The 15,538-nt window shown below is 35.8% G+C and overlaps 3 protein-coding genes across 3 annotated transcripts; all 3 read right to left on the bottom strand.

The window, feature by feature from the left end:
• Window positions 1-258: 258 nt before the first annotated feature.
• Window positions 259-1,843, bottom strand: LOC129972111 (zinc finger protein 235-like). Its single transcript, XM_056086101.1, has one exon. It carries the CDS (start codon window positions 1,750-1,752, stop codon window positions 688-690), a length of 1,065 nt encoding a protein of 354 aa, XP_055942076.1. The 5' UTR covers window positions 1,753-1,843; the 3' UTR covers window positions 259-687.
• Window positions 1,844-7,532: 5,689 nt separating this feature from the next.
• LOC129972016 (uncharacterized) lies at window positions 7,533-10,493 on the bottom strand. The gene has a single exon (XM_056085997.1). The coding sequence runs from the start codon at window positions 10,491-10,493 to the stop codon at window positions 7,533-7,535; it is 2,961 nt and encodes a 986-aa protein (XP_055941972.1).
• Window positions 10,494-13,630: 3,137 nt separating this feature from the next.
• On the bottom strand, window positions 13,631-14,602 carry LOC129972015 (uncharacterized). The gene has a single exon (XM_056085995.1). It carries the CDS (start codon window positions 14,600-14,602, stop codon window positions 13,631-13,633), a length of 972 nt encoding a protein of 323 aa, XP_055941970.1.
• Window positions 14,603-15,538: the final 936 nt, after the last annotated feature.

Raw genomic sequence — 15,538 nt, 5'->3', positions numbered from 1 at the left:
AATGAAATCTTTGTCATATTCGTCAGTAATACAAAAACATATTTCATACCATTTCTAAATTTTCCATTGGAACAAATACAAATATTATTTGCATCATAATAAAACATCAACATAAAAACTATTGTTTACACCAATTCAAAGTAGAAAAAAATGGTGCATTGGATTTTTACAATTATTAATCAATCGAAAATGTACTTTTTCGGATAAAATGTCAAAATGTATTATTTAAAATCACCATTTGGCTGATATTTAAAGTTTACCTCAAATGCTGGGAAAAACAGGAAATGAAACATGATATAACGAAATGCGGAAATATTTAATTTTGCATTCAAGTTAACACAAGGAATAATTGCATTAGGGGAACGCGTATTTTTCATATTAATTCTCGAGAATTGGAACTAGGGATTAAAAACTTTTTAAAAAGATATAAACAAAGTTGAAACCATAAGCAGATATGAATGCATCTGAACTGAAAACATATTTTCATTTTCAATCTTCAGTTAAAAGAACAATAGCTCAAAAGATAGGATCTCAAGAATACACATCGTCAAAATAACTAAAATCAAGCAGTAGTTTTAAAATAAAATAGTAACAACTTTCAATTAAAATTGTTTCATTTTGGTTAAGAATGTAAACTATTTTCATACAAGAGTAAAATAATTTTTTTCTGTAAATTGCAGATTGATATCATTTATGCATTCTCTTGACATGCCTATTGAAACTACTTCTATAAGAGAATGTCTTTCCACAAACTGGACACTTATAAGGTCTTACTCCTGTGTGAGTCCTAACATGTCTTGTCAGACTATCTTTAGAAGCAAAAGGTCTTTTACAAAAATCACACACAAAAGGCCTATCACCGGTGTGAGTTCGATAATGTCTATCGCGATTTCCTTTCTGAGTAAATGTTCTTCTGCATAATTCACATACAAAAGGCTTTTGGCCTGTATGTGTTCGATAATGAACGTAGAGATTACATTTTTCATTGAATTCCTTTGGACATAATGTGCAAGGAAATTTCTTCTTCCGAGGGCACATCCCTGAATGTCCAGCCACAGTATTGTTATCTGTTATAGAAGAAATATGTTCCTTCAAGTTGATGGTTATATTCTCGCTCTTACTGTAAACATTTGAGTGTATTTCAAGTGAAGTATGTTCATCAGTTACATACTCCGAGACAGGTATCTTGCCATTTTCTGGTTCATTTCTTTCTGGTAGGAAATCAGGATTCACAATCAGTTTTCTTGGTTCAGAGATATTGCTACTATCTGAATGCCCTCTTCTAATAGCACATTCTAAAGAATCCATAAAATATTTGTTATCGGTATTCAGAGACAGCCATTTGTTCTCTTGACATGACATCTCATCTTTTTCACTACCTGTCGCATATATCAGATCGGATACACCTGATATTCTTTGCCTTTCCTCGTAAACACCAGTTGATTCTATGACAGCTGATGAAAGGTTATAAGCTGCGGGAAAATCATTTTCATGTCTGAAACAAGACTCAGCATTTTCTGAAGAAACCATTAAAGATGCATTTTCTTCCGTTTGAACGCCAATTACCCGAGTATCTGAAATGGCATCCAAATATGAACGATCATAAGATGTCCATAGTTGTGCGCTGTTAAAGGTATTCTCTGAAAAAGTCTGTGAGTGTGAATACGTATCGTCAAACGTATGAAAGTTGCAAAGGTGTATCTCACCGCATGTCACTATATTGTCACAAAATTCACAACGGTATTCATCCATTAATTTTCAATTTCAAAAAGAAATTCTTCTGATCAAAAAGATATAATAATCTATTATTAATGCGGTGACCTCTGCTTTGTTTCTTGAACAGTTTCCTGCTGTAGACAATGAGCTCTGTTTTTAAATTTCGCAGCTCTATCTATATTTATAACAGATACAAAGCGATGAATAAATTATAAATGAAATGTTTCTTTAATAACGTGCTAGAGCCATGTGTCCTAAGTTTGAGTTCGTGGGTTCGATTCTAATTAAGAATTATGTATCTAATATTTGAAATCTGCCTTCCCTTTATGCAAGTATCGTTGACGTTATTGATTTAATGTAAGCACCCGAATGATCAAACAGAAAAGAATGATATGGAAATTCCAATACTAAAACAGATTTCGTACAGAATTCATCGGTAATGAAACTTTAAAACTTCAGTGCTTTAATTAGTAAGATAAGAGAGTATTTCGGTCATAAATTTAAAAAATCAGAACTCCTAAAAGGTTCAAAGAACTCGTCTGTGAAAGGAAATATCCATTATTTTATTTATCTAAATGCATATTAATTATTTTAAATTATAAAAAAGATTATCTATAAAATATGTTTCTACCTTTCATCGGCTTTTATTAAAAAAAAACATTTTTATCTTTTTTTTTCTCTTAACTGCATTTATTAATATTCGTTTAAAAAGTCCTAATAGATTCTTAACAATAAGATAAAATTAGTTATTTTTGTTCGGCTCCTCCTTAATCTTTAAAAAGAACGCTCTTCTTTCTTTTCATTTCAATGTTCTTCAATGCGCATTTGTGATAATTTTCTTCTGAAATGTTGGGTGTGCCATAAATTCGTGCACATTTCGAAAGATCTTAATCAAAAAAGGTAAATTTCATGAAAAATTGAGGTTTGCAGAAATATATTCATAAAGTCTTGGGACTGTTTTTCTCAGAAAAAAATTCGACTTATGACCGATGGTTGACACTCACACATATCAGGACAGAAAATTAGGATTGGCACTAAACATAAGATGAATTTGATCCTCATTCGGTGTTAGCAGTGTGCTATTGTTATCGTTATCGGATGAAGAAATTACAATTTTTTGCAAGAAAGATGAAACCCAAACGAACCACAAAAGAACGGTGGCATAGTGAAAGGAGTCAAGGCAAATAAAAACTCATTGAATGGGTTAATGAATTCGGTAAGCCGTTTTGAGGAACCTGGGAGTTTGGAAGATCGTCCAAAAAGTGGCAGATTATCCATCAGTGCGAACCGCGATCCTATTGCACAAAGTGTCAAGAGAAATTTAGCACATCGACGAAGTGTAGCAGTGCGCGTGAAGCAGATAGAGTAAATGGGATTTCGGAAACGTCGATCGACGCATTTTGCACGGAATATTGAAACTACATCCGTATATGTACTGACACTCCACAAATTATTAGCAGCAGAATTCAACGAAAGACAAGCATTTGCAACATGAGCGCTTGTGCAAATGGAACAAGGCCCACAATAGTTACTGAACATCATGTGGAGAGATGAAGCACAATTTTCATTTCATGGTGAAGTCAATACGTAAAAGTCGATTACAAAATCTCGTAACTACATGACCAAACCCCTACATTCCCTTCGTATGACTGTTTCGTTCGGTTTCACAGCGTCCTTCATCAAGGTCAGTATTTTTAAAATTATTTGTTTATTTATTTTGAAGCGCGTTATCATGTATTTGGCCAGAAAAACTTTTCCGTCATTACAGAATGGAGTTTTACGTTTTCACGAGAAACTTGCACCTGCTTCTTATTTCTCTTTCCGTCAAGACGATCGTCCTAAACAAAATCATTGAGAAGCCGGTAATAAGCCGATGATGTAAAATTAATTGATCCTCAAGATCACCAGACCTTACACCAGTGGACTTTGGGTTGTGGGGATGTCTAAAGTCTCGTGTCTGTCTTTTTTTCCAACCTCTTTGGTGAAACTGAAAGATACTATTCAATGAGTCTTCGGTGGTATCGATGATGACTAGTTGCACTAAGACGTAATAGGAGTAGGTACGCGACTCACTTGTTTAATACTTTGGGTTAGCAGACATGTTAAGCATTTTTGATTTAAACTAAAATGCGATATTTTATGTTACTGTGCTCTGTTTTCATAAACAATTTCACTTTGATGTGTGAAAGCCATCTAATGGTCAGTTTTTAATTATTTTTTAATGATAAAAACAGCTGAAAATTTCTCTAAACATTAACCCGCAGTTTTTTCACCTCAGCATTTTACTCGGCGTAAATTCGAAATTAATGCTGACATCATGAATACTTTGACACTCTTTTATTATCGCAATCAGATGCTCTCAGTTATCATTCAACTTTTGTTGACATTACGCCTCCTAGAAAATGGGAGATTTCAGTGCCAATGTATGTTGAGTTACTGTAGGTATTTTCGAAAATGAAAAAGCAGATTTGAATTCTAAGTGTTCGTTATTCTTTCTGATACTTCCCTTAAATATTTTGACTTTCATATGTCCTTTAATTATCGACACTTAATTACTTGTTAAGATTCATTGGTTGTACATATCGAAGACAAATTACATTCAAGTAAAACATCTCAAATATTCATTCAATAAAGAAAGGGGAGGAAAACTGTTAGGAAAGTAAAGACTCCAAAATATTTCGTGCAACTACCCATACTTTGGATACTTTGGGCACTTTCAAAATGAACTTCAGTTGTTTTCTGGAATTATTCATGAAATTTATTTGACAAAATAAATTCCAAAATAGCAATAAAAATCATTAAAAAATTGATTAAAATAACATATTTTTGAAAACAATTACATTTTCTTTCAGAGTCAACTGTTCTCTTTTAGATGACTGACAATTTATTTCGACTTATATGAGAAATTATCTGCAATCAAAAGGTGAGAAATATACGCTAATCATATTTTTTAAACTGAATTAGCAATAAACAGCTGTGAATTTTTTTTTTAGATTTGCATATTACTAATCGTATTTTTAAAGATGAATTAGAAATAGATAATTTAATGTGAATTTGGTTTTTTATATTACTAACAGCATTTTGTGAAAGATGGTTCGCTTAGATTGATGATAACAAATAAGGTTCATTTAAACATTTTATCCAATACGGTTTTAATAAATTCCTAAATAAAATATTTTTAACTTCGAAGTCTTTTAGGTATATAACTTATACATTTTTAAAAACCACACACCTGTGCTGTTTATTTTTCTATAAATTTTCCTCAATTTCTGTTTTTATATTTATACATCCAATTACATTTCAAAAAAGGTAAAAGAATTAAAAAAGGGTTTATTAATTAAAATACCGTTCTTAGTACCGTATGATTTCAAACTAGACATTATTTATAAATACCAAGAAACTTCAAAATTTTAACACTTTACATTTCACATTGAAACCACTCAACATGAATAAATAAGCTGAAAATTAATATTTTGACCGTTAACAAAGTGAAAATATAGGAAAAAAAGTTAAAAAAATTAGAAAACGGTGATAATTTCACTTCAATAATGGTACGTATTTCTAAGGAACAAGTTTAAAATATTTTTTTGTTAATTTTAAAAAACAAAACACACACACACAGAAAATATAATTACACTTCTAAAACTGTCTCATTAAATTGAGTAAATAAAAAAAAAGAATTTTTTGCTTCTGAATATACTGCGGAGAAATACTAAAATGTCGCTTGCTGTTTAATTAATTACCTGCTAATAACAAACATTACAAAAATCTCGTACCGAGCTGCCAATTCCAAACACATTGAAAATGTATATTTATCAACTTTGGGTGCTCTGTTCGTGGTGCATGCTTCAATACATTTATTTTTATCATTAAAAAGCATTAAACAAATTAGAGAAAATAAAATTGACACTAAATTTACTGAATTTATTTCTTTCATAGCAAATGATTACAAAGAATTTCTTAGAAAGGAAAATATATCAGAGTGATGTTGAAATCTGACGTCTAATATAAAAAAAAAAGTAATTTAACTGTTTACAAAAATGCGTTGAATATTTCTTGTAGAACACGATCTTCAAGATATGAAGAAAGCTCCTCATTTCGAAATTCGTCATTAATATTAAAAATAGATGTTACGTTTTATCTAATTTTTCCAAATGGAAAAAATATAATTCATTTATTAAAGATCAAGTTAAAAAGATTATTACTTACACCATTACAAAATTAATATATTGAAGTTAATTATTACAATTATAAATCGATCAGAAGTTCGGTTAAATTGTCGTAATCTGGGAAAATCGGCACTAAATAGGTATTGAAATTTTCAAAATATTCTAGAAAACATGCGATGAAGCGATGAATGTGATAGTTTTTAAAAATATTTAATACATGAATTAAAACCAAAACTAGGAATAATTATTGCTTTACTGAAAGGGAATGGAAACATGAATTTTTGGTTTAAACTCACTAAGATTTAAAAGACTAGGAATAATAAAAAAGAAGAAGAAAAAAATATAAAGTCATTTAAGTAGAAAATTCTTCATCGTCAATTGCAAATTAAAAACAAAAACAGTAGTGTGCAAATGAGAGAGCTGGCGCAGTGACGTTTAGGCCATAAAATCCCTCCATAATATATCCACCCACTTTTAAAAACAATGGTGCAAAAACCATCCATAAAATATCCACCCACTTTTAAAAACAATGGTGCAAACACCCCCCATAAAATATCCACCCACTTTTAAAAACAATGGTGCAAAATCCCTCCATAAAATATCCACCCACTTTTAAAAACAATGGCTCTCGGCCCCTCCATAAAATCTCCACCCGCTTTTAGAAAACAATGGCTTTCAACCCTCCATAAAAACCGCGCCCACTTTTAGAAATCAATGGTATGGAAAAAAAACATAATTTCTCCACCCACGTTTAGAAAATAATGGCTCTATTTTAGCCATAGTATCCCACCCACTATTAAAAAATAATAATATAGCATTCACCATTAATTCGAAACCCCTTTTTAAAAGTATGGTTCAAAAACGTCTTTTATCAACCCCACTTTTAGAAACCAAACGTTTGAAAAACCTACATTAGAGACTACGATGAATCGTTTAGCAAACATCTTTTAATACTTTTACAAGTATTGAAAAACCATTTTTGAAACCATATTCATGGATCATTGATAGGGTCATAAAATGAAACTTGATTGCATATTGCAGCTAATAATACGCAAACTATTTTTCTGAAATGAAGCGAGTAGAAATCATCAGATAAAATATGCAGCTTGTATCTGAAAAGGTAACACCAGTCTATCTTATTCTGGAACTCTAGAGCAAAGGCTTCGTCAAAGGTCTGATACCGTGTTATACTTTTCCAGTGAAGTCGGTCTGCACATTGTCTAATCATACTTTGACTGAGTTTTTGATTAGCCGATACGAGTTCCAGATCCAACTTTTCAAGATATTTCTTAATGAATGGTTCACTCAGAGTTTGACGAGATGACACAGCATACCAGTCTAATAAGTTGATATGTCTCTCCATAAACGCCTCAGACATCTTTTGAAATCTACACAGGGTACTCCAATCCAAATCTTTTTCATGTTTTTCCATGAACGATTCCGACAATTTCTGAAATTGGGAGATAATAGACCAATCTTCTTCAGTTGCATTCTCCTCTATGAAGGCTTCACTTAAAGGTGAGTACTGGAAGACATACCGCCAGTTTACAAAATCAGCCAATGCGGACAAAACTTCTTCTGTTAGAGGTTTCTTAGAAAATTCGTTCCAATCTAAATCTTCAGCCATTTATTACAACTAAAATATTTTTATTTTTGTATCGCATAGTGGCCGTGCGCCAAGGTATGGATACCATCGTCCAAGATATGTCGTTTGTCGTCCTTGTCGGACAGCGCTATCTTGTTCACTTGTATTGAATGGATCTCGTGTTTCTTGCTTCTAAGGAGATTCATTGTTCTGTACTGTTGTTGGTGTGAGAACAAACAGTTTTTATAGTCCTCGAAAGATATCCTATTTTTTACTACGCATTTCTTAACACCTTTTGACTTTTTTACCATGTCTGTTTCAGTCTTACAAGCATACATTTTTGATCTTAATCCGACGAATTCTTCCATAATTTTTCCAGCATGCTCATCCTTCATTTTCCCCAGAACCTTTTTATTTACCTGTGGCATTTCATATTTGTTATTTTCTGGGTAATCCGACGTATCAAAGCAGTTAATCATTCCTTTCATATCCTTATAAAAATCCTCGGTCTGTATGTCATAGATGTAACTGTCAGTGTCCATGTACAATAGCTTGATATCGCCCCCGTATTTAGGCTTCATAACATTATAATGAAAGTCGTACATCAGATGCTTCGATAGATCTAATATACTCATGCCGACGTATATTGGCTTATTAAAGATAACTTTCGTCTTGTTCATATGCACAGCGGCTAATCTTTCGTCGAAAATGGTCCTTCCCTTGAAGTTGGGCTTAGCAACTAGCTTCTCCGCTTTCTGGGGATCACATACTAGCCTAATATCGAGCCGCTTCCTGATATTTTCCATCGTCTTGCCAAAGACCGAGTTGTTCATAAGTTTGAAGAAGTCTTTTTCAAAGTCATTGGTTGCCTTGGTCCTCATTTCAGTGTTCAGGTCTATGTACCTCTTCAACCAGGGAGACTGCTGAAACTCCAACACTTTGTGCACGTTTTTGAGCTTCATCCCCAGCTGCAAATATTGTTTTAGAACCCTGTAATGAACAACATAATGCTCTTTGTCATAGAGGGTCGTCAGTAGTTTTGGCTGTTTTGAGCCATCAGGCATCCTGCTCTCAGGTGCTAGAGGTAGGTCTGAATGGAGGTTGTGCAGATGGGTTGGGTACTGTAGGTCACAATCAACGATGTATCCTGTGTCTGAGTCATCCGCAACTTGGGTCACATCTGACACAGTGCTCCACTTGAAACCACCATGCGGTAGGTACTGACTCATGGCCCATCCGTAAAGGTTGTTGGCGTCAAGGTACATCAGGTAGTTGGACTTCTTGTTCTCGTCATAGTCCTTCATGTACTTGTTGTTCGCCCTCCCATATCGGTTACAACACTGAGATATGCCTCCTCTGGTCCCTTTTTCTAGCATGAGTATCATGTCATAGTCTGTCAACAGCTCTAGCTCGACCTCTGTGGTTTTGAGCATGGCATCCCAGGAGAGTCCAGGTGCGGTGAGGTACCATGCAGGATCCAACTTATAGGTCTTTAGACAGACATCTCTAAAGTGTTCCATGATGTCGGCAAGGATGAGTACATCAGTCTTCACATACAAATCGGAATATTCACCCAATGTTTTAATGTTGAAGGCCTTCCATACTCTTTTAGCGTGCTCGTAGTCCTCATCCTTTATGTGTGACTCATTCAATTGGTTGTAAAAGTCTTCTTGTGGGGGCAGCTTGGTTTCTTCGCATTTGTCCCACGAGTCCATGTAATCGTATGGATAGACGCCTTTTCGGGTGACGAGGTCTAGCTTGTCCTTGGGAAAGTACTTGGCTGTCTCCCTGAACTCCTTAACGTTCTTCGCAAGACTGTCGACGCTAGTGGCCATGAACTTGAATGAGTCGACAAACCTCAACTTTATGCCAGGCAACTTTACTTGTTTCCCATTGCCTACATCTAACATCTTTGCCCCGACCTCCTTACTGAATGAAATGTACCTCTCTTCGTTGTTCGGAATGACATCAATGTCTCCTTTCTCCCCACCGAGCTCCTTTATGAAGAGATGGGCGTCGTAGCCAGACAAATTGTGGATGAACACCGGAATGAACGATGGCTCTTGGTACTTTAGGTTACAAAGGTTGTGAGCAGGTCCTCTGTAGTTCGATTCACATTTCGCCGGATCGAGAAGATGGTCATGATCTCTGACTTTTCGGAAGTCTGGTTCATCCTTGGGTGAATACGGAGAGGGTTTCTTCCTGATATCTCCGTCACAGATATGGCAAACATGGGTCCTTTGGAAGTGCTCTTCATCTTCGGTGGTCATTTTAATGGGTTGCTTCTTATCATAAATGTTCTTTATCGCTAGAGCCTCAGCCTTCACTGTATCAAAGAACAGTTTTGTGGCATTGGGTCCTCTGTACGTGATTGGTGCCTTATAGTCTGCGTGTTTATATTTGATGTAGACAGTGAAGCTCATAGGCTCGTGCTTTTGATACTTATGCAAGAAGGATGTGTCTTTTGTAGGGCTGCAGGTGTTTATCTTGTTTGTCAAGCACTCGAAGTCTCCGTACATCACAAAGGGTACTCGTAAGGACCTTTGGTAGTTTTTGAACCGCAGAGATTCTGCCTCCTTAGGCATTACAATCTTTACTGGTGTATTCTTTCTACAATCCGTTTCATGGGCTTGGAGGTCCTCTTCGGAGTAATAATACAGCAGACATCTCTCACAGGTGAATACCTTTCCGTTGTGTTTAGTTACTTGTCCGCTTATCAATTTGGAGAGGTCCTTTATCCAACAGTAATGACTGTTTCCTTCCTTATTCTTTATGTACAGCAAATTGACGTGTTTGTCTTCCTTATTTTTAGTGATTCTCAATGGGTAAATGTCATTACCTTCGTATGAATATATGTTCACCGATATGTTATTAAACTTTTCGAACCTTTTAAGTACTCTATCTTCCATCTTCACTGGAAATTCAATGCCTTCGAACTTTAGCTCATTCTCATATGGTTTATATTTGGTGACTCTTTGGGCATCTTTTTCTGCTGGATGCAGTGCTGAGAGTATTGCCCACATGAAACACTTATTATCCTCATTTTGTACGTTAATGACTGCTTTTTTACTTTTAATTACTTTCGGCAAATCAATGTAGGATTATCCTCTCAGTGGATTATATTTATTGATCCTTACCTCAATGCTTTTAATTCTGGCAAGCGTCCACCCTGAGCCCCTTGCAACAAACTCCTCCATTTCTGTCAGTAACTTTTGAATAACCGATCTGTAATAATCTATCAAATCAGTGGATTCTAAGATGACTTCATTTTGTGTTTTGAAGTTTTTCTCCATTTCTTCCATCTTGCCATCTTTCCCTTTTTGATAGTCGCAGAGGAACTGGAAATTAACCTTCAGACCATGCAGCCTTTTCAGATGTTTGGTGATGAGACCCCGGACTAGTGATGAAACATCGTTCAAAAAGTCTTTGGGAAGCAACAGATTGTGTTCGTTTGGGATATCATACGTCTTCAACCGAGACTTAAATGCCGTCTCAACCTCATGGGGGATATATGTTATTCTTTCTCGCGAATCTGCGAACAGGTCGGAATCGAATTTGAAGTGGCGGTTGAATAATGCGCTTTCAATGTATGCTATTATGTCTGCCTTCCTTCCTAACTTGGAATAACCTGTAATGCCACGCGTTCGACAAAAATCACGTAGTTGGTTGACAGTCATACGATGCAGGCTCTGTATATTGTCAAAATCATCTCTTTGGTCCTCCTGACTAGTGATGGGCTTATAGTTTTGATGAGCTTTTGTCTGCAAGTGCTTATTCATGCTTGTTTCCTTAAATAGCTTACCACAACACCTGATTTTAAGCCCCCTCTTCTTCTTTGGCTTGCTAAACAGGTCATCGTGGAAACTGGGAAAGCCATTATGATTCGTTGAGTATGAATCGATTGGATGAATGAGGGCGATCAGTTCCCCCTTTTTAAGTTTCGAGTATCCTCGAATATTATGTTCTCGACAGTAGTCTTGCAACTGTCGGACGGTTTTGGCTTGAAAATCCATTTTATCTTTATGTATATACTACAATCCTTCTCTTTAAATGCTAAAAACGTTGAAGAGGTATAATCAAATTTATAACATGGAACATTTTAATGGTTACTACACCATTAAAACGCATCTTTCGTCCCCAATTAGAGGACCCGCTTTTCATCGTTTATGGTATTCATTGCTTTTATTAACTCTTCTTCGTTAATAGTCGAGCCGGCTAAAGATATATTGCACAACTTAAATGTAACCCCCTTGTTCTTCAATTCATCCCTAACTCTAACAAAGAGAGTTTTTGAGTTTGGGTGACAGGGGAGGTCTAATAGGATACGGACTTCTGTATACAACGAGCGTTGGTGTTTCAACACACCTCTAGCATGGACGTCTTGAGCTCTTGTTGCGTAGTAGGGGTAGGTTTCATCGTTACGTTTAATAAGAATAAATCGTTCTCGCTTATCCTTTTTTGCAGGCTGGGGTGCACGATCCTCGACTGAAGTTTCGAGTTTTTGTTGGATCGTGTCCTTTTCAAGCATTAGATTTTTCATTTTATCTTCGATGTCTTTCAGCTTCAGTTCAAACTCATTTTTGTCCATCGTCTTATACTCATTTACATAGTAGTTGAGGATAATTCTATTGCACTTGTCGTAGAACTCAACTGAGATCCAGGAGGCGATATCGAGTATTAGTTCTTGTCGGACATATTGACCTGTTATCTGCTTGTTAAGAGGATCGTTGTTTTGTAGTTTGATCTCGTAAAAGCTGCCCACGGGATCAAGTTGGCAGCTTTTACTTTCATAATATTTGATTAAACATTTCGAGCGTTCAGTTTGTTTCCAGTGATAAAACTTTTTGCCTCCAAGTTGACAGAGCTTAGTGGCATTTAAGCATCCGGTGCTCTTATCAATAACCAACTTAAAGTCACCAAACAACCCATAGTAAAAGTTATCCTTGATCTGTTCATAACATACGTCGATCAGAGACATTTCTTCTTTTTATTTTATTTATACGTCCCTATTTGTATACTAAATGCATTTCTTTAAATGCTGAAAATATTGAAGAGGTACATAGAATATTTTAATGGTTATAACACCATTAAAACTTATCTTTCCAAATTCATCGCCATAACACAGTCATGCAGTTCATCTAAAATGTCATTATGGGATATTTCCATCATTTTATAAACGCAACTCAAGTAAAAGTTGTTTACATCACTGGATACTGTAGGGTGATCGTTACCGAGACTTTCTAGAATTGTTGTCAAAGTTTTGCACACATAAGCTAATACACACATTTTTTCATCACCTGCATGAGAATACAGAGCTTGTATATCCTCTAATAGCGTGTAAATTTGTCCGTAAATATTCATGTTCTTCTGTTTATGTACTAAATGTGTTTCTTTAAATGCTTAAAATATTGAAGGGGTTAAAAGGAAGACTTGTTGTAATAAATATGATGAATGAAGACGTTACAATTGAGGACGCGTTTGAAGTGATTAGACTGTTAGGTCTAGACAAGAAAGCTTCCTCAGACCGAGGATCTCAAGATTGTAAGCACAAAGATGTAAGAAAGAACGATGATGGCTGGAATGTTTGCACATCATGTCATGAAGAGTTGAGGTATAACCCCAATAAACCCCCTTTGAGCCATCTACAACTGTATTTAATCATGAAGAGACAGCAGAGCTTGAAAAGCAGAGCAAACAATCTGAAAAAATGGATAAGTCATTTCAATCTCCCTTTCGAGGAACAGCTGCTACTTGACTTTTGGTCTTTTATCCATAAATATGAAGAGATGTTCCCACAGCGGAAAAACCTAATCAGCAAAGAATACATTCTATTGCACTTGCTCCGAAAAAGGGGTTATGAGACACCACTTAAGCTGCCTAAAATGAGGAAAACGCTTACCCAAAATGAAGAAATCTGCAGAGTCATTTTCGGTGCCTTAAACTGGACTTACTAGGAAAGTTCCCCCCGGAGTGGGTAATTTTTTGCTTTAAATAAAGATTAAAATGGGGTGTAAACACGAATACGTCATACAAAACGATGATGGCTGGTACATTTGCCAGTATTGTGGTGAGGAGCTGAGGTATGACCCCAATAAGTAGCAATGATGGCTGGTGTGAGAAAGTTAATTTTTAATAGCTTTGACAGCTATTAAAAATAAATTTAAAGAAGATCGTTTTTATGGATCCAACTGACCTCAGGATAGCCTAACCATTTTACTAGATATTTGTCCCCTTTCTTTCTGATTACTTTCTCAATCCTATACACGTCGTCTTTCTTGTCATACTTTACCAGTTCGTTTTCGTAGAAGGTGCCTTTCACGTCTTCATTGTTTAAGTCCTTTACTCTATAGGTGATTGGATCGGTTTTCAATACATCGGAGATGACAAATATTTCATCCGTAAAAGTCGCTTGGTAACTTCTTCTGAAGGTGGACTTGTATATTGATATTCTTACTTTATCTCCTACCTGAAATTTAGGACTGCGTATGGTCTTTTCTCTGAACAGGTTACGATACACCTCTCCGCTGTTTTCTTCTTTACTGGCTTCAACCGGTGTCATCTTTATACTTCTGTGGTAGGAGTTGTTGTAGTTCTTCACTAATTGATCCAAGACATCTATGTACCTCTCCGTGTTGTTTTCGGATAAGTAGAGCTTAATTTTATTCCCAAGCGTAAGGTTCCATCTCTCGATCATTGCCGCTTTTATTTCAACATTTTCAGTTGTGAACCAATGGATATTATTTGCCTTAAACAGTTTTTGAGTTGTTTCACCGACAAACTCTAAGCCCTTATCTGTCTGAATCTTTTCAGGCATTCTTTCTTTGAAGATCTTTCTAAACGCCTGCGTTACTTCATTCGATGATTTATCCTTAAGCGGAATAGCCCATGCATATTTGCTGAAACAGTCAATAACTGTTAACAAGTATTTGGTGCCATCATTATACTTACTTCTGGCGAACTTATAGACAAACATTAAGTCGGCCTGCCATTGATCGTCGACGTGCGAGACATAAATTCTCCTCCGTTTGAACTTACGGACAAGGGGTTTGTGCTTCGTGTACACATCTTGCTGGTGTAAAAACTCCGAGATTTTCCTTCGACTTAAGCCTGTTTTCCTGCTCAGTTCAGCCATGCCACAAAAACCTGTTTCGGGATCGTAGTAAACCTTTTCGGGGCAACCTCTCTCAGTTACCCCTTCAGAGGTAAAAAACGACTTTTCTTTGAACCACAGTCAGTGCAGATTCCTTTCATCATGGGTCTTCCGTTTTTAGCGATGGCACGATGTGCGTCTTTAGTGTCGGTGGGTGCTTTGCATTTTAGGCAGTATATTTTTGAGCCCATTCCAAACACTTTCTTTGCTTTGATAATGGGTTTCACAACAGCTCTCTCTATCCTTTCCCGGACCGTGGGATTGGGGATGTCATCCAACTCTTGTATCATGTTTGAGTCGCAGACTTCGTTTCGAGTCGTGGTATCTTTATTTTTGATATAACACACATCATGCTTATACGCCGCTTCATCGACCCTATTGATGGGTTTACTAAACTCTTTATATGTTAGATCGGGGTTTAATCTAGTTTTACCTTTAAGCAACTGAGTTCCTGGTCCTGTAAAGGAATGTCCTGGTAGATGCATTTCGAAAGGCAAACTATTGATGGCAGCGTTAACAACGCCTTTTCCTTTCTTTTTAACTTTATCGCGACACATTTTATTTATACGGAAAAATTATTTACTTACATATTCATAGCCATTCAGTAGGGTTTGTTTCATGTACTTTTCTCTGGGTAGGTAGACCAAATTTTGGATAAACTCTTCCTCCCTCATGTATACATCCTCTACTGTCAAGACCTTTGACTTGAATGCGTTAAGCAGCTGTTTATAGAACTTGTAGGATTGTTTATACTCCTCTTTCCTCTCCAGAATATTCAGTGTCTTTTCAATAACTTCAACTATACCCGCGCTTAAACTCAGAGCAGCTAAGGGAACTATTACAAAGGCTGATAAACCTAAGGAACTCAAAAAGAACTTTGAAACCGACAGTGTCACGTATATCTTATGATAGTGGTGA

This window comes from Argiope bruennichi, chromosome 6, assembly GCF_947563725.1.
Source record: "Argiope bruennichi chromosome 6, qqArgBrue1.1, whole genome shotgun sequence".
In the NCBI taxonomy this organism is placed as follows: domain Eukaryota; kingdom Metazoa; phylum Arthropoda; class Arachnida; order Araneae; family Araneidae; genus Argiope; species Argiope bruennichi.
Note: the sequence above shows the minus strand (reverse complement) of the source record. Positions and strands in the feature narration are given on the sequence as shown.

Excerpts from the sequence above, each read along its gene's own strand:
- LOC129972111 (XM_056086101.1), bottom strand. The coding sequence starts at position 1,752 with ATGGATGAATACCGTTGTGAATTTTGTGACAATATAGTGACATGCGGT.
- LOC129972016 (XM_056085997.1), bottom strand. The coding sequence starts at position 10,493 with ATGTGGGCAATACTCTCAGCACTGCATCCAGCAGAAAAAGATGCCCAA.
- LOC129972015 (XM_056085995.1), bottom strand. The coding sequence starts at position 14,602 with ATGGCTGAACTGAGCAGGAAAACAGGCTTAAGTCGAAGGAAAATCTCG.